Below are 27989 nucleotides of genomic sequence, written 5' to 3'. Positions count from 1 at the left end.
CAATTTTAGAATATGGCTGTAATGTAAAAGGTTAACGGGTCTGAAAACTTTCCGAAGGCACTGTACAGAATTAACATGACATATTATAAAATGTTTACCACAGTATATCCCATCTCTAACACTATGATTCAACTACCCAACAATAGAGAGCCATTGTAGTTTTTTATTTGAAAAAAAATGGTTTCAACAATTAAGCATAATATTTTGGTTAGACGGAGAAAAGGGAAACTCAGTCCCTGCAACGACACAAAAATAACCAAGTCAGTCATCAATCAATTTTGTATTTAATTTCATCAAAATGGTCACACTCAATGTTGAAGTACAATACTTTTATTGCACAAACAATAAGTGACAAGTATATTCAAATATATAAAATAGTTAATGGTATTGAAAAAACATCCCGTGCCTATTTCCAAATGCCCCAGTACACGGTATACCGCCCAAGCCTACACAGTAGGGTTGTTACCCAGAGATTATTTGATAGAGATAAAAACAGATACATTGGGCTTTTAAGATGAATGCACTGTCACTCTGAATAAGAGTGTCTGCTAAACTGTAAGTGGAATAACTCACTATTTTAACCCTACCTTTTCTGTACAACTGGTACCCTCGCTTGGATAAAATTAATTTTACAATACTTTGGAAATGTTCAACATTACACATATCTTCACTACTTTGTCAAGTTAATTAAGGCATTCTCACTATAAAACACCAGAATCAACCTAAGGGACATAGTTGTCACTTCATTAGTGAAGCATTTTTACAGAGCGGTTAACAAAGAAACAGGTACTCCTTATATATGCTTTATTTAGAGTTATGTAAATGTTGTGAAACTTTTAGCTATATGTTAGGATTTTTAATACATTGTAAGGCTGCATGATGTGACTAATGACGATTTGAAAAAATGTGCTTTCTTTTTTTTGTGTGCAGGCTGTACACACTTCATCAGTCTCTCATTTAAAATTTGACAAGCACTTGATAATGCCTAGAATTTCCCGGCGGCATCCCCTTTGTGTGGCCGTAATGCCCCCTAAAAAAAATCCATGCATTTTACGGCCAGTGGCTGTTGTGCCCTTGGGCTGAATATAATAATTATAATTTCCTTCTGGCTGAGTGCTCTGAAGCACCTCTCACTCACATGGTTTTCCATCACGTAATCAGCTCTTTCTCACAGGCTACAAGTGAAGACGGATACGTTGGGGATGCAACTGCGCATGTTCTTATCCAATTCCGAGGCGCATATTGAAGATATTGGAAGAACTGTCCACATTTACTTTGTCAGCCAACAAGATGAGTAGGCCTAACAAAACAGCAAAAGCACTAGCCTATGTCAATCTACTATTCCCCATAGTACAAAAGTTGACCTATTCTGCACAAGAAGTAGCCTGGGACAGTTGTGGGATGCGATAGATCCCAAATTAATACAACCACTAGCATCAAAACCTTTTTTAAGCAATGAGGCTGATGAAAAAGATCAGGATGTTTAGCTTAAAATGTTAATAAACTATTAGGCTATTGCTTCACATTATAAGTGCAGCAATGCGTGAATGTTCCATTAGCGGGAAAACACCATTCTCATAGCAAACTCTTTTATGCATGGAATCATTTTATTATAAAAGGTGCATTTTAAATCTGATGGGATCCTCTTTTTAAATGGAGGCCATCACTCTGTTTTCTCAAGCAATTGCATAGTCTATAGAAATGTTGTGCAACATAGGCTCTCATGAAGTGTTTGATTACATTTGCATTGATGTTAGAGAGATAAGAGAGTGCTGAGCACTAGGCAGCTAGCAAGTTTGGTAGGCTACTAATGATCATCAGCACCATGAGAGCTTGGAGAAGCTTAATTACCGTGACTAAATGGTCACGTGGAGTTTGACTGCTGTCATGAGACGTGACCGCCGCTATGGCGGTCACTGTAACTAACAGCCCTACACCCACATGGTGTCCCAGGTCTAAATCAGTGTCTGATTTAGAGGAGAATGAGAAAAAAAAAACACTGTGGAACTGGCATTGAGGTCCAGAGATGAGTTTGAGGGCTATACTCTATACATGGGCCGTGTGAATTTCTGCTGGTGTATCCTGAAGTACCTCTTCCCCGCAGTGTGTACAGGCGAACGGCCTCTCTCCTGTGGACCTTCAGCTGAATCTTCAGCTGGTGGGAGAACCTCTTCTCACACTGGGTAAGCTGTAGGACTTCTCCCCCCTGTGGACTCTCTGGTGTCTCTTCAGGTTGGACGAGTGTGAAAAACTGGCCCGACACATGTGGCAGCCAAATGGTTTCTCCCCTGTGTGGACCCTCTGGTGCCTCTTCAGGCTGGACAAGTGTGAAAAACTGTCCTGACACATGTGGCAGCTGAACGGTTTCTCCCCCGTGTGCATCCTTTGGTGGATCTCCACCTGTTTGGGGAAACGGAAGGCTTTCCCACAGAACGAACACAGGAAGCGCTTCTCTTTGCCACCGGATCTACTGATAGCGTCTCTACTACTGTCATTTGTCAATGGGCTTGTGTTGCCATTTAGTGTTGAGGCACTGATATTGTCTGAGGTCTGGTTTACCATTAGGAGAGTGTGAGGAGGATGAAGGCCAGGGAGAGTCTGTGTTGTCGCAGGGTCCATGTCCCAGTTGATAGATCCTATAGAAGACAGGCTGAAGGCAGCACCTGTTAGGGGGTTAACCTGAGGCGAAATCAGTCTCTCTGAATCACAACTATAGGAACAGGACGGAGCATCGCTCGCCGAGTCTGTGTCTGATCTCTCCTGACGCATATGGACACCTCCCCGTCCCCGCGGACCAAATCTACCCCTCGCCCTGGTCTCAGCCAGTCTGTTGTTTTGGAGAATAAGTTTGGTTGTTGTTTTGTGTTTGACTGTCTGTTTCTGGTTAACAGTGTTGTTCCCCAGCCCAGAGTTGAGGACGTTGTCCCATCCACTGGCCTCCACTATGTCGCGTCTGGTCCTGGCCTGCTCTGTGATGTTGTCTCCTGGGCCCTTGACTGCACCCGTCTGGGTCTGGGAATCCAAGATGGCCGTCCAGTCTCCTCTGTTAGCCTCCAACCAAACACCTGCAGAAAGAGGTTAGAAAATAGACTTTACAAACATGGCAGAGAACTCTACATATGGAGATTTTTTCATTGTCAAGTTCGTATATTGTTTCAAATCATAGCCAGGTGCATCACTATTCCCATTGAAGATCTATTACTGTATGTAGGCTTTATGTACTTCTCCCTTACCTTGCTCCCCCATCTTTAGTCCACTCAGCAGATCAATTCTCTCTGGTCCGTCTTCTATTGTCTCCTCTTTGACCAGCAGCAGATCAGGCTTCCCATCCTCCATGTCTACTGACTGTAAGAGATACAGAGTGAGAGGATGTTGGATCAAGAAATCTGATATGAGCACCCTGTTATGGAGCATCTTCTGATTGGGCAATGAGGGATTGCTATGCAAATGTATTACTTAATTTGATTACTTGACACTTCAGACCAAATTAATCAAGACAGTATCCACAAAGTGTCTGTAAGAATTTGTCGGAAGTTTACCTACACCTTAGCCAAATACATTTAAACTCCGTTTTTCACAATTCCTGACATTTAATCAGAGTAAAAATGCCCAGTCTTAGGTCAGTTAGGATCACCAATATATTTTAAGAATGTGAAAATGTCATAATAATAGTGATTTATTTCAGCTTTTATTTATTTTTCATCACATTCCCAGTGGGTCAGAAGTTTACATACACTCAATTGAGTATTTGGTAGCATTGCTTTAAATTGATTAACTTGGGTCAAACATTTTGGGTAGCCTTCCACAAGCTTCCCACAATAAGTTGGGTGAATTTTGGCCCATTCCTCCTGACTGAGTTGGTGTAACTGAGTCAGGTTTGTATGCCTCCTTGCTCGCACACGCCTTTTCAGTTCTGCCCACCAGATTTCTATAGGATTGAGGTCAGGGCTTTGTGATGGCCACTCCAATACCTTGACTTTGTTGTCCTTAAGCCATTTTGCCACAACGTTGGAAGTATGCTTGGGGTCATTGTCCATTTAGAAGACCCATTTGTGACCAAGCTTTAACTTCCTGACTGATGTCTTGAGATGTTGCTTCAATATATCCACATAATTTTACTTCCTCATGATGCCATCTATTTTGTGAAGTGCACCAGTCCCTCCTGCAGCAAAGCACCCTCACAAAATAATGCTGCCACCCCTGTACTTCACGGTTTTTGATGGTGTTCTTCGGCTTGCAAGCCTCCACCTTTTTCCTCCAAACATAACGATGGTCAATATGGCCAAACAGTTCTATATTTGTTTCATCAGACAAGAGGACATTTCTCCAAAAAGTATGATCTTTGTCCCCATGTGCAGTTGCAAACCATAGTCTGGCTTTTTATGGCGGTTTTGGAGCAGTGGCTTCTTCCTTGCCGAGCGGCCTTTCAGGTTATGTTGATATAGGACTTGTTTTACTGTGGATATAGATACTTTTGTACCCGTTTCCTCCAGCATCTTCACAAGGTCCTTTGCTGTTGTTCTGGAATTGATTTGCACTTTTCGCACCTTTTCGTACATTCATCTCTAGGAAACAGAACGCGTCTCCTTCCTGAGCATTATGACGGCTGTGTGGTCCCATGGTGTTTATACTTGCATACTATTGTTTGTACAGATAAACATGGTACCTTCAGGCATTTGGAAATTGCTCCTAAGGATGAACCAGACTTGTGGAGGTCTCCAATTCTTTTTTTCAGAGGTCTTGGCTGATTTTTTTAGAATTTCCCATGATATCAAGCAAAGAGGCACTGAGTTCGAGGGTAGGCCTTGAAGTACATCCATAGGTACACCTACAATTGACTCAAATGATGTCAAGTAGCTTATCAGAAGCTTCTAAAGCCATGCCATCATTTTCTGGAATTTTCCAAGCGATATAAAAAGGCACATAGTAGATGTCCTAACCAACTTGCCAAAACTATAGTTTGTTTAACAAGAAATTTGTGGAGTGGTTGAAAAACAAGTTTTAATGACTAAAACTTAAGTGTATGTAAACTTCGACTTTCAACTGTAGCTTTATTCATTATAATCTAAAATCCTAAACTGATCCTAGATCGGCTTTGTGGATACAGGCTCTGACCTAATACCATAGACAGTAGTTCAGTGGCTTCACCTCAGTGAGATTGTGTGTGGTTCTGTGCTGCTCAGCTGGTTCCTCTGTGGGTTCAGGAGGAGGTGTAGTCTGGTTGTCCTCCATGACCATGGTCCCCTCAGGGTTCCCCAGACTCTCCTCACACCCCTCCTCCTTCACCAGCAGCACCTCTGGACCCTCTTCCTCCTGGAAAAAGACAGGTGACAGAGACATACACACAGATAAACACATTTTCAACATGAAGTGTTTACGAATCCCCGCTACGTTTGAATCCTATATTGTCATTAGTTACTTCATTGTTAAACCCATCACAGACATTAATATGACATTGTGGGTAAAATGAAGTCCATTATAAGTCAAAAGTCAGACAAACCTGACTAATTTATTGGTGTACTGTAGGTGTTTTGCTTCATAGTTTGTTCTCCATATTCTTTTTAAAATAGGGAGCCAATTTGTTTTCACTACTTTTATTTCCATAAGTGTTCTAATGGAACTCTTGTCCCTCTGCAACAGACTTATGGTGAGAAATGTTTGAACCATGGAACAGCTATCAAATCACAGTATTGAATCGCAATACATATTGTATTTTGTGATATTGTATCGAGGTCCCTGGCAATTCCTGCCCTAATTTGTTATAAAGTGTGGATGTGTGTTTGCAAAACAGGGTACGATCAGATGTGATGTGTACTGAAGAGTCTCAATTAAAGTCTTGAATTTTGTGTTTATTCAACATAAAACAAGTTTTAAATACACCATACGAAAACCACACATACGTGTTTCTCTGCGTACCCGGCCCACCACCTCAAGCTCAACAAGACGGAGCTGCTCTTCCTCTCGGGGAAGTCCTGCCAGCTCCAAAACCACATCACGGTTGATTGACAACTCCATGGAGTACAAAGAACAAAGTAGTGACTTCCTGCAACTGTGATATATGGTTGTCTCACCCAGCTATCTTAAGATTGATGCACTACTAAGTCGCTCTGGATAAGAAAATATGTTAAATGACTTGCATGTAATATTACAACAACACAAAAAAATCTGCATGAACTTGATAAACTGCATTCATTTCCTCATTAAAAGTGTCTTAGGAAAAATAAAGTAGTTGAATGGAAGTAATGAAATAGGCATTTGTGAACATCATATAGCCTACACAGTACAAACAATATGTAACAGACATATTTTTTATATATATCACACAATGTCTGGACACAATATTCAACAATGAAATTTGTTACTCTCGTTATTGCAAATGCATCTGTGGACCTTTTCTTCTAACAACCAAAATGAATCTTTATATTTAATGCAGGGTTAGATCTAAACATCAGAAGCTATTGAGTGGAATGGTTACTTTCTATGTTATAGTGGAATGGTTTTTCTGCTGCTTCCCTCTGAGAATCTCCCGTGTGGACCTTCAGGTGCATCTTCAGGTTGCCAGCCAGGGCAAAGCGCATGTCACACTGAGTACAGCAAAATGGTTTCTCCCCTGTGTGGACCCTCTGGTGCCTCTTCAGGTCACCAGCCTGGGAGAACCTTTTCTCACACTGGGGGCAGCTATATGGTTTCTCCCCTGTGTGGACCCTCTGGTGCCTCTTCAGGTCACAAGCCTGGGAGAACCTCTTCTCACACTGGGGGCAGCTGAAGGGTTTCACCCCTGTGTGGACCCTCTGGTGGATCTCAACATTCTGGAGGCAGCTGAAGCCTTTGTTACAGAACATGCAGAGGAACCGTTTCTCTTTACTACTACCTGATTTTGTACACCCACCCTGTGCCTTGGCCCTTTGGTCCTTTGAGTTCAATACCTGATCGAAAAGGATGCGGTCGTGTGAATCCGAAGGGGCCATCAACGTGGATACTGGGTCGCAATCCCTGAAATTGTGTAAAGCGTAGTGGGTGGTGATATTTAGATTAGTCTTTAAGCTTCCCCTGTAATCAAAGAAATCTTTGCCTTGTGAGTGTCCTCCTAAATGAGTCTCATCTACATTCCATGTCGGAGGAGCGTCGCCCTCCACTTTTACGTCATTTACAACTATAACCTCCCCTTTCTTATCTTTGCACCCTTCAGAGTATACACTACTGTACCGGTTCCAGTCCCCTCTAGACAGATCAGTCTGTGTCTCTAAACCCAAGGATATGTTACCAGGGTCCATCTCTATAGCGTAAGAACAAGACGGATCATTGCCATTCTCGAATGTGTCACCTGAGTCCCGATTGGATGGAGCGGTCCTCGGGCTTGGGTTACCGTAAAGTAAATACTCTGAACTGGGAGCAGGAGAACAGCCCAGTGGCCCCAGTCTCTCTGGATCTGACCTGAGGTCAGATCCTGTGTGTAAAAGCCTTTTGGTTACAGTTAAAGTCTCGGTGTCTGTCTCTGACTTGAGGACGGCGTTGGGCGTTCCACTGACCTCCGTGATGCTGTGCCGTGTCCTAGGCTTGGGCGCGGCAGCGGTGTGTAGGTCCTCCGTGGCTACAGGGTGGATGTCTCTGTTGTATCGTGGGTCCTCCTCTCCTTCAGACTTCTCCTGCTTGACCAGAGACGATCTTCCAGGACCTGCAGCCTCTACATCTGCGGACTGACACAAAGAGAGGATGTTATTAAAGGCATTTTAACTGGATAACAATGTCGCAGTGAACTCACAAGCTCTGTTATGGCAGATAAATAAGGATGTACATGAATAGCTGAGGGGAGTCTTTCTGAAATAAACAGGACACATTTGATGTACTGTAACGTTCTATTACACTATGACACTGACCTCTATCACGTTAACATGCTGGGTTGAGGTTCCACTCCCCTCATCAACAGTGATTGGTTGGTCATCTCGCCATGTATTGTATCCCGCTGGCTTCACAAAGGTCCTGTGGCCTTCACCTGAGTGAGTGATTGGGGGAAAATAGGTGGTTAGGTTAGCAACTCTCAATGATCAACGGTATATTGTACACTAATGACAGTCTACATTTGACAAGGATGTAAGGTAACACTTCACCTAACTTCATATACTATTTATTGATTTATTTATTATGTTCCATGCATCACATCCTTTTATTAAGTATTACAATTGGAAATATGGTTAGAATATGATACGGTCTTTGTGCAATAAGAACAGTCTTAATTGACTTGTAAAATAAAACAAATTGTGCAGGGTAAGTATTGCATTACTATCCAAACACTAACCAAGACCATAGACTTAGACAGACATCACATTGTATCTGTCCCATTATGAGTCAGTGAGAGCATGGGCAGCACCATTGTAGTACAGACTGAGATATGTTCCCGGATTCATCCAAAGGCATTGAGATTACCAATAAGGAGGAAGGGGCGCGGCTCTGTTGCATCATACCGCAGTGTGTGTTACGTTTGATGTGGCGTTCTTTTATGTTTTTAATTTGTACACTTATTTCACAAACAATCTGCCAACGATGGATTTACAGTGATGGGGTGTTGTAGTGATCTTGTACATACCCGCTACAAAACTGACTAAATGATCAACGCTGCTGGCCACAGAATCCAATACAGCAGAGTTCCTACTACAGTTGTGGCCAAAAGTTGAGAGAATGACACAAATATTAAATTTCCACAAATGTTGCTGCTTCAGTGTCTTTAGATATTTCTGGCAGATATTACTATGGAATACTGAAGTATAATTTCAAGCATTTCAGAAGTGTCAAAGGCTTTTATTGACAATTACATGAAGTTGATGCAAAGAGTCAATATTTGCAGTGTTGACCCTTCTTTTTCAAGACCGCTGCAATCTGCCCTGGCATGCTGTCAATTAACTTCTGGGCCACATCCCGACTGATGGCAGACCATTCTTGCATAATCAATGCTTGGAGTTTGTCAGAATTTGTGGGTTTTTGTTTGTCCACCTGCCTCTTAAGGATTGATCACAAGGTCTCAATGGGATTACGGTCTGGGGAGTTTCCTGGCCATGGACCCAAAATATTGATGTTTTGTTCCCTGAGCCACTTTGTTATCACTTTTGCCTCATGGCAAGGTGCTCCACCATACTGGAAAAGGCATTGTTCGTCACCAAACTGTTCCTGGATGATTGGGAGAAGTTGCTCTCTGAGGATGTGTTGGTACCATTCTTTATTCATGGCTGTGTTCTTAGACAAAATTGTGAGTGAGCCCACTCCGTTGACTGATAAGCAATCCCACACATGAATGGTCTCAGGATGCTTTACTGTTGGCATGACACAGGACTGATGGTAGCGCTCACCTTTCCGGATGCCCCAAACAATCGGAAAGGGGATTAATCAGAGAGAATGACTTTACCGCAGTCCCCAACAGTCCAATCCCTGTACCTTTTTCAGATTATCAGTCTGTCCCTGATGTTTTTCCTGGAGAGAAGTGGCTTCTTTGCTGCCCTTCTTGACACCAGGCTATCCTCAAAGTCTTCGCCTCACTGTGCATGCAGATGCACGCACACCTGCCTGCTGCCATTCCTGAGCAAGCTCTGTACTGGTGGTGCCCCGATCCCACAGCTTAATCAACTTTAGGAGACGGTCCTGGCACTTGCTGGACTTTCTTGGGCGCCCTGATGCCTTCTTCACAACAATTGAACCTCTCTCCTTGAAGTTCTTGATGATCCAATAAATGGTTGATTTAGGTGCAATCTTACTGCCCTTTTAGTGCAAAGCAATGATGACGGCATGTGTTTCCTTGCAGGTAACCATGATTGACAGAGGAAGAACAATGATTCCAAACACCACCCTCCTTTCCAAGCTTCCAGTCTGTTATTCAAACTCAATCAGCATGTGTTAACAAGAGAATCACTGACATGATGTCAGCTGGTCCTTTTGTGGCAGGGCTGAAATGCCGTGGAAATGTTTTTGGGGGATTCAGTTCATTTTCATGGCAAAGAGGGTCTTTGATATTAATTGCAATTTATCTGATCACTCTTCATAACATTCTGGAGTATATGCAAATTGCCATCATACAAACTGAGGCAGCAGACTTTGTGAAAATGAAAGTGTCATTCTCAAAACTTTTGGCCACGATTGTACAATGCAACACAAACGCGATGGATATCCCAATGGCCCATCTAATCCCCGATTGTCTGCGAGTGGTTTACAAACCCAAACGTGGAAAGAGGAAAAACTTCCCTGACCCATCAGTTGTTAATCAATGCCCAGTCACTGAGGGGGAAAAGCAGATGAGCTGTCAGCGAATCTGAGCTTCCAACACGAATACCGGGAGGCCTGTTTGCTGGCATTTACTGAGACTTGGCTCAATGACAGAGTCCCGGCAGGGAAGTGGAGCTGGCCAGCTTCACTCTGGTCAGAGCGGACCGTGATCTGACAGTCACAGGGAAACATCACGGCGGGAGCATCTGCCTGCTTGTCAGGGACCAGTGGTGTAAATCGATCCTGCTGAGAGAGACTCTGTACCCCCGACATTGAACTGCTTTCTGTGTCACTGCAACCCTATTATCTGCCCCGTGAGTTCCCCCAATTGTTTGTTACCGTTGTGTACATTCAACCTAAAGCTAATATAACAAAGGCATCAGAGATTATTTATCTGTCACAGAAACAGGGAATATATCTCCTCCGACGCACCCACATTTATTTTAGGGGATTTGAACAGCTGTACTTTGCACAAAGTCCTGAGCACATACCATCAGTATGTGAAATGTCACACTAGGAATAATAAGACTTGATTTGTGCTATGGGACAATACCAAATGCGTTCTCTGCCACTACCAGACCTCCCCTGGGGACATCAGACCACAATGTGGTCTTCCTCAGGCCAACCTACTGTTGCCTCCTGGAATGGGAGAAACCTACAGTTAAAAAAACATACAGATCTGGAAGGACAACAGTATCACTCGTCTCCAGGGGAGTTTTGACTGTACCATGTGGGAGGTATGAGGCCAGCAGCTCTGCTCTTGATGAACTCAGATGTTTCAGACTAATGTAAACTTCTGTGTTGAGTCAGTTGTGCCTACTAAAACCTGTAAAATCTTCCCTAACAATAAGTCTTGGGTATCAAAACATCTAAAACCACTACTTAATCGAAAGAAGGTAGTTTATGCTGAGGGTGATAGACAGGCTTTAAGAGATGTACAACGTGAAATCAAAAGACAGATACTGGTGGACAAGGAGGCATACAAGCAAAGGGCGGAGAGGACCATCCTCAGGAAACTCAAGGGTGGCCTGGCAAGGGATTAAATCCATGGCTAACACCCCCCACATAGGCAGGGGAAAAAACAGTTCTGACCTTGCTAGACATGAGGGCCAGAACATTGCTAATGAACTGAATGGTTCACAAATGGAAGCATCATTAAATGTTTGAGAGGGTTGTTGTTAAACAGGCTGATGTTTTGAAGTTGTTCAGGGGATGTAACGCACACAAAAGCCCAGGCCCAGACAGAATAAGTGGGCATGTGTTAAAGCACTGTGTTGAACAATTGGCTGGTATTTTTACAGACATTGTCCAATCCTCGCTTGACCAGCAAAACATACCAGTATTGTGGAAAAAGTCAATAAATATACCAATTCCTAAAGCATCTAATCCCTCTGTGCTGAATGACAACCGCCTTGACGTCTTTCATAATGAAATGCCTTGAGAGAATTGTGAAAAGTCATTCTCGGTGTCACCCAGATGCTCCTCGACCCATTTCAGTTTGCCTATCAGCCCAGCAGAGGAGTTGATGATGCCATTCTTACGCTCCTCAACATGGTCTACGGACTTCTAGAGGGTGCCAAATCCCATGTCAGAGTTTTGTTTGTTGACTTACCTTCTGCCTTCAACACAAACCAGCCTTACATTCTGGCAGAGACTCATTCAGGACTTCTCCTTAGATGTGGGGCTGGTTTTGTGGCTGTTGGACTTCCAGAGCCAACAGTCAGAGCAGGTCAAAGTAGGTCCCCATGTGTCAGACATACCCAACAACACAAGCTCTACTCTGGGATGTGTTTTGTCCCCACTCCTGTACATCTTGTACACTAGTAGTTGTACTAGTTCCCATCCTGACAGACACAGCGTTAAGTTTGCTGATGACTCAGCCTGTTCCATGATGACGAGGAACACCATGGCCCGGTCCTAAATGACTTTGTAGAGTGGCGTGACGAATCACACTTGGTCCTCAATACCAATAAGACCAAAGAGATGTGCATAGACTTCAGGAAGCATACAACACCTACCAGAAATCAGAACATAGAGATTGTAGAGAAATATAAATATCTGGGTGTCCTCCTGGGCAATACGCTTCAGTGGAGTAAATGTACAGACCTCCAAAAAGAGTCTACAGAGACTGTACTTTCTCAAAAAACTGGGATCTTTTAATGTTAATTGTACTATACTGACTCTGTTATACAAATCTTTAATTGAGAGTATTTTTAACTCTTTGTATTGTTTGTTTGTTTGGCAATTCCACTGTCAGCCAGAGAAGTATGCTGAGAAGGATTATCACCACAGCAAGCAAGATACTTGGAGTCAAACAGACAGCCCTCACCTCCTCCCTGTAGGCCGTCTCGTCGTTGTTGGTAATCAAGCCTACCACTGTTGTGTCGTCCGCAAACTTGATGATTGAGTTGGAGGCGTGCGTGGCCACGCAGTCGTGGGTGAACAGGGAGTTACAGGAGAGGGCTCAGAACGCACCCTTGTGGGGCCCCAGTGTTGAGGATCAGCGGGGTGGAGATGTTGTTACCTACCCTCACCACCTGGGGGCGGCCCGTCAGGAAGTCCAGTACCCAGTTGCACAGGGCGGGGTCGAGACACAGGGTCTCGAGCTTGATGACGAGTTTGGAGGGTACTATGGCGTTAAATGCTGAGCTGTAGTCGATGAACAGCATTCTCACATCTCATCCAGGCCCTGTACCCTGACTTTGAACTACTCCCCTCTGGGCGCAGGTTTAGGGCACCCCTCGAGAGGAAAAACAGATCTAGACAATAATTTGTGCCAGGTGTAATATCCCTCCTAAATAGCTCGGGCTCATGTCCCTATTGACCCAGTAAGACCGGCAGGCTAGTCTCTTTTTATTGGTATGTAAAGTGAAAGTTGTATTGTCAATTTGTTTTGTTATTTAAATGCCACTTTAAAACTAGTACGTGACACTGCAAATACATTTCCCCATGGGGACAATAAAGTCAGTAAAGTAAATAAGTGCATGGCCGACGTCTTCCCACAAAGTGACCATATGAATGTATCCAAACCAAAACCCATGGATTTCTGGCAATATCCACGCTGGGCTAAAGGCTAGAGCTACCGCTTACAAAGAACAGGACACAGACATGAACACCTACAAGAAAGCCTGCTACGACCTTTGACGAGACATCAAACATGGAAAAGGACAATGTAGGAGGAAGGTGGAATCCTATTACTGGCTCCGACGCTCTTCGGATGTGGCAGGGTTTGCAGACTGTGAAATGCCCATTGATGCAGAACTCCCAAGCGAGCTAAATGCCTCGTATGCTTGCATCAAAGAAAACATGGAGTAATGCATGCAAGCCCATGTTGTTCCGGATGACTGTGTGATCTCGCTCTCCATGGGCGACGCGAGTTAAACACTCACAAGACTGAAAACCAGGGAGTGTTCTCAGAGCCTATACAGACCAGTTGGCACATGTCTTCAGACATTTTCAATCTCTCCTTGTCCCCGTATGTAATGGAAAGATGGCGCTGACAGACATGGTCGCCTTGTTTCAGGCTCCTAAGCAACTGTATAGTTTCTTTTTTTCACTCTCAAATTATTAGCCCAGAATGTTATTTGCATTATTACATACAGCCTGAAATAATTTTGGGATATCAGAGAGGCGGTAACTCATCAGCATTTCAACCAGGAATATGTCTTTCTTGAATAGGATCCTTTGTTCGTACCTTCCAAGGTGATAGAACTTATCCCAAAGGCTGCTCCAAAACGCCACCGGCGGAGAAGAGGTATTCGGAGTGGACTTTTAGTCCAACTCAGGAGGCGTGCACACCATCCACCGCATCGGAGTATATTACTCTCTAATGTTCAGTCTCTGGACAATAAAGTAAACGAGCTCAGGGCGAGGATCTCCTAACAGAGACATCACGGACTAACATATTCCGTTTCCATAAATCATGGCGCTCTCTGGATATACTGTCCCCGTCCATAACGCCAGCTGGGTTTTCAATACATTGTGCAGATAGGAATAAGGAACTCTCCGGCAAGAAGAAAGACGGAGGTTAACCACTCACGGTGTGATTGTGGTAACATACAGAAACTCAAGTAATTTTGTTCACCCAACCTAGAATACCTCACAATCAAATGTTGACCACATCCCCTCCCTAGAGAATTTTCTTTGGTTATCATCACAGCCATATATATTACCCTTGGAGCAGATACCATGACAGCTTTCAAGGAACTACACTGGACCTTGTGAAAACTGGAAACTGCATATCCTGAGGCCGAATTTATTATAGTTGGACTTTAATAAAGAAAATCTAAGGAAAAGGCTACCTAAGTTCTATTAACACATCGCCTGCAGTACTCACACTTCAAAAACTCCCAACCATTGTTACTCTCCCTTCCGGGATGGCTACAAGGCCCTCCTCCGACCTTCCTTTGGCAAATCAGATCACAACTGCATTTTGATCCTCCCTTCCTATTAGGCAGAAACTCAAAACAGGAAGTACCTGTGCTAAGGTCTATTCAATGCTGGTCTGACCAAATGGAATCCATGCGTCACGACTGTTTTGATCATGCAGACAGACTTGTTCAGACTGACATGGTGGATGAGTTCATCAGGAAGTGTATTGGGGATGTTGTTCCCATGGGGATGATTAAAACCTATCCAAACAAAATTGTGGATAGATGGCAGCATTCCTGCAAAACAAAGTGTGAACCACCGCATTTAACCACAGCAAGGGCAAGGTGACTGGGTATATGATTGTTTGTATTCAGTCTAGTTATGCCCTCCATAAGGCAATCAAACAGGCAAAATGTCAGTACAGAGAAAGTGGAGTCGCAATTCAATGGTTCACACACAAAACGTATGTGGCAAGGACTCCAGACAATCATGGGTTTTAAAGGGAAATCCAGCCACGTCACGGACACCGACGTCTTGCTCCAGGACAAGCTAAACCCCTCCTTCGCCCGCTTCGAGGATAACACAGTGCTGCCAACACGGGCCACTCCAGAGGACGGTGAGCTCTTGTTCTCTGTGGCCAATGTAAATAAGACATTTCAGCGTCTTAACCCTCGTAAGGCTGCCAGCCCATACAGTATCCCTGGCCTCATTCTCAGAGCATGCGCAGACCAGCTGGCTGGAGTGTTCACAGGACATATTCAATCCCAGTCTGCTATCCCCACTTGCTTCAAGATGTCCACCATCGTTCCTGTACCCAATAAACAAAACTGAACTCAATGACTATCGCCCTGTAGGACTCACTTGTCATTATGAAGTGCTTTGAGAGGATAGTTAAGGATCTAATCGACTAGACCCACTGCATTTTGCAAACTGCCCCAATAGAGCCACAGACAACGCAATCGCACTGCCCTATCCTATCTGGGCAAGAGGAATACCTATGTTAGAATGCTGTTCATTGATGACAGCTCAGCCTTCAACACCATAATTCCCTCCAAGCTCATCATTAAGCTCGGGGCCCAGGGTCTGAACCCCACCCTGTGCAACTGGGTCCTGGTGTTCAACAGGCTGCCCCCAGTTGGTGAAGGTAGGCAACAACACCTCTACTATGCTGATCCTCAACAGAGGGGCCCCACAAGGGTGCATGCTCAGCCCCCTCCTGTACTCAGTTTACCCATGACTGTGTGGCCACTCACGCCTCCAACTCAATTATCAAGTTTGCAGATGACAACAGTATAGGCCTAATTATTTATTATTATTATGTATATGTAGTGTATTCTAGTCAAGTTCATCATATTCAACTATTGCTGTACATATACTATTATATCCACGTATTCTTCAGATATATATACACACATAAATATATATATACATATATACTGTCCATAATGTCTAAAATATATATATATATATATATATATATATATATATAAAATGTAAAGTGTTGGTCACATGTTTCATGAGCTGAAATAAAAGACCCCAGTAATGTACCATACACACAAAAAGCTTATTTCTCTCAAATTGTGTATATATTTGCTTACATCTCTGTCAGTGAGTATCTCTTTGCCAAGATAATCCATGCACCTGACAGGTGTGGCATATCAAGAAGCTGATTAAACAGCATGATCATTACACGGGTGCACCTTGTGCTGGAGACAATAAAAGGCCCCTCTAAAATGTGCAGTTTTGCCAACACTCAATTCCACAGATGTCTCAAGTTGAGGGAGCGTGCAATAGGCATGCTGACAGCAGGTATGTCCACCAGAACTGTTGCCAGATAATTTAATGTTCATGTCTCTACTATAAGCTGCCTCCAATGTCGTTTTAGAGAATTTGGCAGTACGTCCAACCGGTCTCACAACTGCAGACCATGTGTAACCATACCATCCCAGGATTCCACATCTGGCCTCCTTACCTGCGGGATTGTCTAAGACCAGCCACCCGGACAGCTGATGAAACCCTTTGTCGGTCGACGACATCCGATCCTCGTTTGCTAAGTCAAACAACACCGCTGGTTCTGCTCACACTGCCCTACCCTGTGCTCTGACCTCTTTCTCCCCTCTCTCTCCAGATGAAATCTCGCGTCTTGTGACGGCCGGCCGCCCAACAACCTGCCCGCTTGACCCTATCCCCTCCTCTCTTCTCCAGACCATTTCCGGAGACCTTCTCCCTTACCTCACCTCGCTCATCAACTCATCCCTGACCGCTGGCTACGTCCCTTCCGTCTTCAAGAGAGCGAGAGTTGCACCCCTTCTGAAAAAACCTACACTCGATCCCTCCGATGTCATCAACTACAGACCAGTATCCCTTCTTTCTTTTCTCTCCAAAACTCTTGAACGTGCCATCCTTGGCCAGCTCTCCCGCTATCTCTCTCAGAATGACCTTCTTGATCCAAATCAGTCAGGTTTCAAGACTAGTCATTCAACTGAGACTGCTCTTCTCTGCATCACGGAGGCGCTCCGCACTGCTAAAGCTAACTCTCTCTCCTCTGCTCTCATCCTACTAGACCTATCGGCTGCCTTCGATACTGTGAACCATCAGATCCTCCTCTCCACCCTCTCAGAGTTGGGCATCTCCGGCGCGTCCCACGCTTGGATTGCGTCCTACCTGACAGGTCGCTCCTACCAGGTGGCGTGGCGAGAATCTGTCTCCTCACCACGCGCTCTCACCACTGGTGTCCCCCAGGGCTCTGTTCTAGGCCCTCTCCTATTCTCGCTATACACCAAGTCACTTGGCTCTGTCATAACCTCACATGGTCTCTCCTATCATTGCTATGCAGACGACACACAATTAATCTTCTCCTTTCCCCCTTCTGATGACCAGGTGGCGAATCGCATCTCTGCATGTCTGGCAGACATATCAGTGTGGATGACGGATCACCACCTCAAGCTGAACCTCGGCAAGACGGAGCTGCTCTTCCTCCCGGGGAAGGACTGCCCGTTCCATGATCTCGCCATCACGGTTGACAACTCCATTGTGTCCTCCTCCCAGAGCGCTAAGAACCTTGGCGTGATCCTGGACAACACCCTGTCGTTCTCAACTAACATCAAGGCGGTGGCCCGTTCCTGTAGGTTCATGCTCTACAACATCCGCAGAGTACGACCCTGCCTCACACAGGAAGCGGCGCAGGTCCTAATCCAGGCACTTGTCATCTCCCGTCTGGATTACTGCAACTCGCTGTTGGCTGGGCTCCCTGCCTGTGCCATTAAACCCCTACAACTCATCCAGAACGCCGCAGCCCGTCTGGTGTTCAACCTTCCCAAGTTCTCTCACGTTACCCCGCTCCTCCGCTCTCTCCACTGGCTTCCAGTTGAAGCTCGCATCCGCTACAAGACCATGGTGCTTGCCTACGGAGCTGTGAGGGGAACGGCACCTCAGTACCTCCAGGCTCTGATCAGGCCCTACACCCAAACAAGGGCACTGCGTTCATCCACCTCTGGCCTGCTCGCCTCCCTACCACTGAGGAAGTACAGTTCCCGCTCAGGCCAGTCAAAACTGTTCGCTGCTCTGGCCCCCCAATGGTGGAACAAACTCCCTCACGACGCCAGGACAGCGGAGTCAATCACCACCTTCCGGAGACACCTGAAACCCCACCTCTTTAAGGAATACCTAGGATAGGATAAGTAATCCTTCTCACCCCCCTAAAAGATTTAGATGCACTATTGTAAAGTAGCTGTTCCACTGGATGTCATAAGGTGAATGCACCAATTTGTAAGTCGCTCTGGATAAGAGCGTCTGCTAAATGACTTAAATGTAAATGTAAATGTCTTGATGACAGCTTTGCACACACATACGTGCCATTTTCTCAACCAGCTTCACCTGGAATGCTTTTCCAACAGTCTTGAAGTAGTTCCCACATATGCTGAGCACTTGTTGGCTGCTTTTCCTTCACTCTGCGGTCCAACTCATCTCGATTGGGCTGAGGTCAGTTGATTGTGGAGGCCAGGTCATCTGATGAAGCACTCCATCACTCTCCTTCTCAGTCAAATAGCCCTCACACAGCCTGGAAGTGTGTTGTCCTGTTGAAAAACAAATGATAGTCCCCCTAAGCACAAACCACATAGGATGGCGAATCGCTGCAGAATGCTATGGTAGCCATGCTGGTTAAGTTTGCCTTGAATTTTATATAAATCACAGACAGTCACCAGCAAAGCACCCTCACACCACCTCCTCCATGCTTCACAGTGGGAACAACACATGCAGAGATCATTCATTCACCTAGTCTCCATCTCACAAAGACACGGCGGTTGGAACCAAAAATCTCATTTGGACTCATCAGACCAAAAGGACAGATTTCAACCGGTCTAATGTCCATTGCTCAAGTTTCTTGGACCAAGCAAGTCTCATCTTCTTATTGGTGTCCTTTAGTAGTGGTTTCTTTGCAGCAATTCAACCATGAATGCCTGATTCATGCAGTCTCCTGTTTACAGTTGATATGTGTCTGTTACTTGTAGAGCATTTATTTGGGTTGCAATCTGAGGTGCAGTTCACTGTAATGAACTTATTCTCTGCAGCAGAGGTAATGGAGGCTTCCTTTCCTGTGGCGGTCCTCATGAGAGCCAGTTTCATCACAGCGCTTGATGGTTTTTGTGACTGCACTTGAATAAATGTTAAAGTTCTTGACATTTTCCATACTGACTGACCTTCATGTCTTAAAGTAATGATGGGCTGTTTCTCTTTGCTTATTTGTGTGGTTATTGCCATAATATGGACTTGGTCTTTTACTAAATATGGCTATCTTTTGTATACGACCCCTACCTTGTCACAACAAAATAAATTCCACAAATTAACTTTTAACAAGGCATACCTGTTCATTGAAATGCATTCCAGGTGACTACCTCATGAAGCTGGTTAAGAGAATGCCATGTGTGCAAAGCTGTCATCTAGGCAAAGGGTGGCGACTTTGAAGAATATGAAATATATTTGGTTATCACAGTTTGTCTTCACTATTATTAGACAATGTAGAAAATAGTAAAAATTAAGAAAAACCCTGGAATTAGTAGGTGTGTCCAAACTTTTAACTGGTACTGTATGTGTATATATTTATTTATTTATACTCCGGACACCAACATTGCTCGTCCTAATCTTTCTATATTTCTTAATTCCATTATTTTACTTTTAGATAAGCGTGCATTGTTAGATATTACTGAACTGTTGGAGCTAGGAACACCTGCAATAACATCTGCTAAACTGTTGTATGTGACCAATAAAATTGAATTTGATCTCAACGTTTCAAACTGACCACCATTGTCCCTGTTCCCAAGAACTCCAAGGTAACCTGCCTAAAAGACAATCATCCCGTAGCACTCACATCTGTAATTGTGAGTGCTTTGAAAGGCTGGCCATGACAACATCATCATCCCAGATGCCCTACCCTGGACCCCCTCCAAGTTGCATACTACCCCAACAGATCCACAGATGACACAATCTCAATTGCACTTCACACTGCTCTCGCCCACCTGGACATGAGGGGAAATAACTATGTGAGGATGCTGTTCATAGACTACAGCTCAGCATTCAAAATGAAGAGGGTTAAACCAAGGCCTCATACCTTTTAAATGGTTAATAAATTGTGTTATGATAAACTGTAAGGTCACCTCTTCTCGGAGACCTGTGTGTGTCTTAACACCTGTTGAGTGTTGTGCCCTTCAGACATTATCAGAAGGCGGAAACTGCCTACGTTCATACATACGCCTCCTGTCTGGGCCCCACCTGGCTATCGGTTCTGAGAATACGACTAGTTTTCTGAAAACACAAGGCCGCCGCAGGCCTGATGAAAACAGACACCTGTCAGAAGATGCGTGGACTCGTTCCCCTTATGACCCTATACTTGTGATGAAAGGTCAAGTTTCGGTTAAACCCACTTCTGAGCTTTTAATTGCTGATAAGATGGTTGCTGCAGTCAGGGGAAGGTTAGATTTGTTAAAATGTTGCCATGGAAACTCACGCAAGGATTGGGAGAAGCTATATGAATTACAGGATGTCTTAGACATTTTGCAGAACCTGGGGAGAGCTATTATGTACTGTACTCTGTACCAACTTCTGCCTACAATTGTATTACTAAAGGAGTATTTTAATACTTAAAACAAAGTCTGTTTCCTTTCCATTACTAATGTATGTTTGATAATTATATGGACCTGATCATTTGTTGAAGAAATTGACCAACAAAAACCATAGTCCCCCCCCCCCAAGCTTGGGACCCTGTGACTGAATGCCTCCCTCTGAAACTGGATCCTGGACTCTCTGACGTGCCGGCTCTAGGTTGAGGGTAAGCAACAACACCTCTGCCATGCTGACCCTCAACATGGGGGCCAATCAGGGGTGCATGCTTAGTCCCTTTCAGTAAACCCTGTTCACCCACAACTGCATGGTCCAGTCATTTCATTCTCAACCAGGATTTCATCATACATGTCAAGCAGTGAAGTTTCAGCTCTGTCTGTCAATGGCCTCTCTTCCTCGGTGCACACTGTCACTGTGTCCGTTTCCATCTTGTCCAGCTATGTATGCAACACTTCACATAAAACCTGTTTCTTGTCTGCATTGAAGTAGTGGTCCTTGTACTTAGAATCGAGCATGAAGATGGCACAGTAAAGAGAGAATGCCACGAATCGCTTGTTCACAGCCTGTTTGGCGGTTTTGTTGAACAGGTGTTTCAATGCCATGACAGAGGGTATCGCGTATGCTGCAGGTGAAGTTGATGAGCTTATTTCTCGAGTCAGTTGTTAGAATGGAGCTAGCTAGTGTGTTCATATTTCCAAGTTCCAAACACATTCTCAAATGCCATTGAAAAGGCAGCAGCGCTATGACAACCAGCACATTCATGAGCATGCAATACGACTTTCCTCAGTACCAAATCCTTGGCGACCCACTGTGCTGTCAGACTCAGCATGCTCATTGGGCTGATATCGCTGGTCCAAATGTCAGTCATGACGCTATTACTGTGTAACTCCGGGTAGAGCAACATCTGCAAAAAAACGCACTTGGTAGTGTGTACCGGTGCTCGACCAGTCAGTGAAAGCAAACATCACCCACGAAAGAGAACGGTTGACTGTCAAGGGAAATGACATTATCTTGGCCTTAATGTATTTCGCCTTTGCGTTGTCTCGCTGAAATATTCTTACTCTTTCAAATGACTTGTTGACTGCTCGATCCACACAGCAGACATTGTGGGCTAGGTTAGGAATGCTGTGTTGCACGTGTAGCGCAAAATTCTTGCATCATTATGTCATGTACCTACGTTATATAGGTATGCAAGTCAGATTTGACATCAGTTTTGCACATTGGCGTTAAACTAGACATTGAACATTTTTAGCTAATATCGGCCGATTCCAATATGTTTACCGATATATCGTGCATCCCTACTACAACCCCCCACACACACTGATATCACACATCATATACTGCTGCTAAACTGTTCTTTATTTTACGCTTATTATCTATTCTGATACCAAGTTACACTACCCTGCCTTTATGTACATATCTACCTCAAATATCTTGTACCCCTGCACAGTGATAGGGGTAACCCAGACAGGTCACAGGGGCTATAAAGCTGAAGCAGCCGTTCATTACATTTTTTTCACCATCAAATATGGTAGTGAGAGGAAGTCCAGTTGCTGGCGCCGGAGGGGATGGCTGCCGACTTATCGGCTCATAACCAACCATGCTATTCTGTTTGTTTTTTCGTGTTGTTCATAACTTGTTTTGTACATAATGTTGCTGCTACTCTCTCTACATTAGAAAAGAAAGAACTTAATATTTGGTACACAAACCTTTGTTTGCAATTACAGAGATCATACATTTCCTGTAGTTCTTGACCAGGTTTGCACACACTGCAGCAGGGATTTTGTCCCACTCCTCCATACAGACAGTCTCCAGATCCTTCAGGTTTCGGGGCTGTCGCTGGGCAATACGGACTTTCAGCTCCCTCCAAAGATGTTCTATTGGGTTCAGGTCTGGAGACTGGCTAGGCCACTCCAGGACCTTGAGATGCTTCTTACTGAGCCACTCCTTAGTTGCCCTGGCGGTGTGTTTCAGGTCGTTGTCATGCTGGAAGACCCAGCCACGACCCATCTTCAATGCTCTTACTGAGGGAAGGAGGTTGTTGGCCATGATCTCGCAATATATGGCCCCATCCATCCTCCCCTCAATACGGTGCAGTCGTCCTGTCCCCTTTGCAGAAAAGCCTCCCCAAAGAATGATGTTTCCACCTCCATGCTTCACGGTTGGGATGGTGTTCCTGGGGTTGTACTCATCCTTCATCTTCCAAACACGGCAAGTGGAGTTTAGACCAAAAAGCTCTATTTTTGTCTCATCAGACCACATGACCTTCTCCCATTCCTCCTCTTGAACCACCCAGATGGTCATTGGCAAACTTCAGACGGGCCAGGATTTGAATCCATGACGGCGTAGTGTGTTAGTAATGGTTTTCTTTGAGACTGTGGTCCAAGCTCTCTTCAGGTCATTGACCAGGTCCTGTCGTGTAGTTCTGGGCTGATCCCTCACCTTCCTCATGATCATTGATGCCCCACGAGGTGAGATCTTGGATGGAACCCCAGACCGAGGGTGATTGACCGTCATCTCGAACTTCTTCAATTTTCTAATAATTGCGCCAACAGTTGTTGCCTTCTCACCAAGCTGCTTGCCTATTGTCCTGTAGCCCATCCTAGCCTTGTGCAGGTCTACAATTTTATTCCTGATGTCCTTACACAGCTCTCTGGGTTGGTAGGTGATCAAATACTTATGTCATGCAATAAAATGCAAATGAATTACTTAAAAATCATAGAAATGTGATTTTCTGGATTTTTGTTTTAGATTCCGTCTCTCACAGTTGAAGTGTACCTATGATAAAAATTACAGACCTCTACATGCTTTGTAAGTTGGAAAACCTGCAAAATCAGCAGTGTATCAAATACCTGTTCTGCCCACTGTGTGTGTGTGTGTGTGATATATATATATATATGTGTATATAGATGTAATAATGACAATTACAATAATACTGAATGAACAATGAACACTTATTTTAACTTAATATAATACATAAATAAAATATTTTTAGTCTCGAATAAATAATGAAATATTCAATTTGGTTTAAATAATGCAAAAACAGTGTTGGAGAAGAAAGTAAAAGTGGAACATGTGCCACGTAAAAAAACAAAACATTTAAGTTCCTTGCTCAGAACATGAGAACATATGAAAGCTGGTGGTTCAATATTCCCAGTTCTTCAATATTCCCAGTTAAGAAGTTTTAGGTGGTAGTTATAGGAATTATGACACGTTGACTAGTTCTCTCCATACCATTTGTATCTCATATACATTTGACTATTGGATGTTCTTACAGGCACTTCAGTATTGCCAGCCTAATCTCGGAAGTTGACAGGCTTGAAGTCAAACAACGCTGTGCCTCAAACCTTGCTAAGAGCTGCTGGCATACGCAGTAAAGTGCTGTTTGAATGAATGCTTACGAGCCTGCTGCTGCCTGCCACCGCTCAGTCAGACTGCTCTATCAAATCATAGACTTCATTATAATATAATAAACATAGAGATATGAGCCTTAGGTCATTTATATGGTAAAATCCCGAAACTATCATTTCAAAAAAACAAAAAGTTTATTCTTTCAGTGAAATACGGAACCGTTCTGTTTTTTATCGAATGGTTGGCAACCCTAAGTCTAAATATTGCTGTTGCATTGCACAACCTTCAATGTTATGTTATAATCATGTAAAATTCTGGCAAATTAGTTCACAGTAGGCAACAAGCCAGGCGGCCCAAACTGTTGCATATACCCTGACTCTGCTTGCACTGAATGCAAGAGAAGTGACACAATTTCCCTAGTTAATATTGCCTGCTAACAATTTCTTTTAACTACATATGCAGGTTTAAAAATATACTTCTGTGTATTGATTTTAAGAAAGGCATTGATGTTTATGGTCAGGTACATTTGTGCAAAGAATGTGTTTTTTTCGGGAATGAGCTTTTGTTAAATCACCACCCGTTTGGCGAAGTTGAAGTAGGCTGTGATTTGATGATAAATTAACCACCACATTGAGCATATGCAACGCAGGACAAGTTAGTTAACCTAGTAATATCAATCATGTGTAGTTCATTAGTTATGATTGATATTTATATTTGTTGTGTTCGGCGCATGTGACAAATAAAATGTGGTAGTGGGAGAGGATGGTGAAGCTGCAAATTCTCAACCATGAAACGTCTGATCCCAAAACTATAATCTCGTATGAACACAGTGCACTAAGTTTGATAGACTTGACCCTTTGCCCCCCAAAAATGAAATTGCATTGTGTTGGAATGCAATGTCAAATTGAGTTTGTGCACATGCACACTTCAGAGGTGGTGTTCCCTAATGGAAATATGCAAATACACACTACAACACACCAATAGGATCTTGCTAGCTCGTGCTTGGCTTTGCCCACCTCCTTGCTTGTTCTGACCACTATGCTTCATTTGCTCCCACTGTAAATGACACAGATTAAATATATCTTTGGTGATATGGTACTCTTTTTCCATGTATATAGCTTCAATCTTGTGTGTTTTACACCTCATTTTACAATTTGTATTTTGCTTATTTTTTACTCTGCATCATTGGGAAGCGCTTGTAAGCATGCATTTCAAAGTGAAGTCTACACCTGTTGTATTTGGCACATGTGACAAATACAATTTGATTTGAGGCCATCTCCATTTTGAAGTCCATTTTATTTTTCTACTACTTCTATGAGTTGGCAAACAAACTGGAAGTGTGCATACTGCCACCTGTACTGTGTTGTTTGAACATGTATAAAGCCAAAGTTGGCGATGCACTGCCACCTGCAGTTATGGAATGTTTACTCACGAGTATAATTCGTTAGTTGATCAAAGATCCCTGAATGGCATAATGTGGCCCTTCCTTCACCCATTGGAAGTCCCACCCAGTTGACTGCTTCAAAACGCTGCCCATTGCTAACAAGCTTGAGTCCACTATCATTCTCTAGGACCAAGACACCATTTTGGGTAACACATCTGAACACATGCCCAGAGGGGGCCCGCAGCCTCGGCCTTCTACAAAATGTACCTCTTGTCGTTCCTCTGTATCGGTCGAGGATCTTGACACTACTGGGACGACGCTCCCGTGCCACCTTCAGTTCCAGTAGCTGTAGTTTCCTCCGCAATCCCCGGTTTTCTTTCTGGCTTTGAGAAATTTCCAAACGAAACACTGCATAGTCGTCGTCTACGAGTTTACAGATCTCTACCACAGCTGCGTTAGCCAGCACCTCCATAATGGAAGCTATTTGAGTGTGAAAAACCATAACGTTGCCATTGCAGTTAGCCATTGTTAGCTAACGTTAGCAGCTAGCTAGCGTTACCTAGATAACATATCGACCAAGTCCTGTCTCCAACGTGAATTAAAGACTACCTGAGTTAAGTATGTGATGCTGTGCCGTTAAATTATTTTGTGTTCCAGGGTGTTAATAAACGTCTAAATAACAACATAAACGCTAACGTGAAATTGTATTTTGTCACTCTTAATTTCTCTTCTGTGTAGAAGGAAGTTATCTTATTGGTTGGCGTCATTGCTCAAAGGGCGTGGTTAAAATAAAAAGTTATGCGCACGTTTTTTTTTAATACGGTACTACAGATTACATTACACATCAAATCTCCTATGATCAATGATTTTGTCCGAATAACAATACTAGCGTACTATGCGTTTAATAATTAAACTTCATACTAATATAGTTTGATTTAGTAGAATTCACTCGTCTTTTTCGACTCGCATGTTTGACGCGCTGTAGCAAAGTGAACGAATGGTAGGAGTAAACGCAATTGTGCATTCGAAATTTCATATACTATTTTTTTGCATAACATACTTGTTTAGAAATAAGTGTGAGTAAGAATATAGTAATAAAAAATAGAACAACTTTATACCATCTAAATCTAATTGTATTAGTCGCATGCTTCCTAAACAACAGGTGTGGACTAACAGTGAAATGCTTACTTATGGGCCCTTCCCAACAATGTAGAGAGAAAGAAAATAGAGCCATAGGGTGGGTTTGTAAATTCTCTCTGGCTATCTACTCCGATTTCACTGCGACCTGTACACTCTCGTTGGCTGGCCCTTGAGTAATACTCGTTGCCAAACCCACTGGCTCCAGGTCATCTACAAGTCTCTGCTAGTTAAAGTCCCGCCTTATCTCAGCTCACTGGTCACCATAGCAGCACCATGGCACGTGCTCCAGCAGGTATATCTCACTGGTCACCCCCAAAGCCAATTCCTCCTTTGGCCGCATTTCCTTCCAGTTCTCTGCTGCCAATGACTGGAACAAACTGCAAGAGACTCATATCTCTCTCACTAGCTTTAGAGCAGCTCACCAGCTGTCAGAGCAGCTCACAGATCACTGCACCTGTGCATAGCCCATCTGTAAAAAGCCCATCCAACTACCTAATCCCCATACTGTATTGATTTATTTATTTATCTATCTTGCTCCTTTGCGCCCCAGTATCTCAACTTGCACATTCATTTTCTGCACATCTATCACACGTGATTAATTGGTATATTGTAATTACTTCGCCACCATGGCCTATTTATTGCCTTTACCTCCCTTATCTTACCCCATTTGCACACACTGTATATAGACTGTTTCTACTGTATTATTGACTGTATGTATGTTTATTCCATGTTTAACTCTGTTGTCGAACTGCTATGCTTTATCTTGGCCAGGTCACAGTTGTATACGAGAATTTGTTCTCAACTAGCCTACCTGGTTAAATAAAGGTGAAATAAAATAAATAAAAAACATGTACATATAATTACGAAATAAAGTGACATAGCAGCAGCTTATGTGATGAGTATAAAAAGTTGGTGCAAAAAGGGTCAATGGACAATGTTCAGGTAGCTACTTGGTTAACTATTTAACTAACTACTTAGCAGTCTTATGGCTTGGGTGTATAAGCTGTTCATGGTCCTGTTAGATCCAGACTTTGTGCTTTGGTACCACTTGCCGTGCGGTACTGGAGATTACAATAAGACTTAGGTGGCTGGAGTCCGTGACAATTTTTAGGGCCTTCCTCAGACCACCATGTCGCGTCTGATGCAGAGCTCACTGAGCAGCCTGCTAGCCCGACCACCGAGGTTGAGGAGCCTATCAGCAAATTCGATACCCGCCCATACCCCATACCGCCTGCAGACCCAACAAGATTGAAAATAGCCATGGCCTAGCACCAACAGCACGAGGGAAACATCATCACCAAACACCTCTGTTACTCCAGCCACTAGCACCTGAAAGTAGCGGTGCGTTGGTAAAATCCCCGGGGAAGCCAAGCCAGGA

At 43.7% G+C, this 27989-nt stretch overlaps 2 protein-coding genes across 2 annotated transcripts in view; both read right to left on the bottom strand.

The window, feature by feature from the left end:
* LOC118363014 (zinc finger protein Gfi-1-like) overlaps window positions 1-27989 on the bottom strand; it is a 139741-nt gene that overhangs the window by 65741 nt on the left and 46011 nt on the right. The gene's annotated exons all lie outside the window — the stretch shown is intronic.
* Window positions 315-26216, bottom strand: LOC118361963 (uncharacterized). The gene is made up of 6 exons (XM_035742201.2): window positions 25739-26216; window positions 7878-7993; window positions 7530-7697; window positions 5149-5313; window positions 3234-3345; window positions 315-3065 (listed from the first exon to the last, which is right to left on the bottom strand). Exons 1-6 carry the CDS (start codon window positions 25995-25997, stop codon window positions 2152-2154), a joined length of 1734 nt encoding a protein of 577 aa, XP_035598094.2. The 5' UTR covers window positions 25998-26216; the 3' UTR covers window positions 315-2151.

This window comes from Oncorhynchus keta, chromosome 29, assembly GCF_023373465.1.
Source record: "Oncorhynchus keta strain PuntledgeMale-10-30-2019 chromosome 29, Oket_V2, whole genome shotgun sequence".
Classification (NCBI taxonomy): domain Eukaryota; kingdom Metazoa; phylum Chordata; class Actinopteri; order Salmoniformes; family Salmonidae; genus Oncorhynchus; species Oncorhynchus keta.
The sequence above is the reverse complement of the archived record's forward strand: the minus strand, read 5'-3'. Positions and strand labels throughout refer to the sequence as shown.

Bases quoted from the DNA above. Each gene is read 5' to 3' on its own strand.
- LOC118361963 (XM_035742201.2), bottom strand. From the start codon at position 25,997: ATGGCTAACTGCAATGGCAACGTTATGGTTTTTCACACTCAAATAGCT. The intron at 7,698-7,877 runs GTCAGTGTCATA...TCTTTGTGTCAG, and splicing joins AGCATGTTAACGTGATAGAG to TCCGCAGATGTAGAGGCTGC. The intron at 3,066-3,233 runs GTAAGGGAGAAG...CTCTTTCTGCAG, and splicing joins ACTAAAGATGGGGGAGCAAG to GTGTTTGGTTGGAGGCTAAC.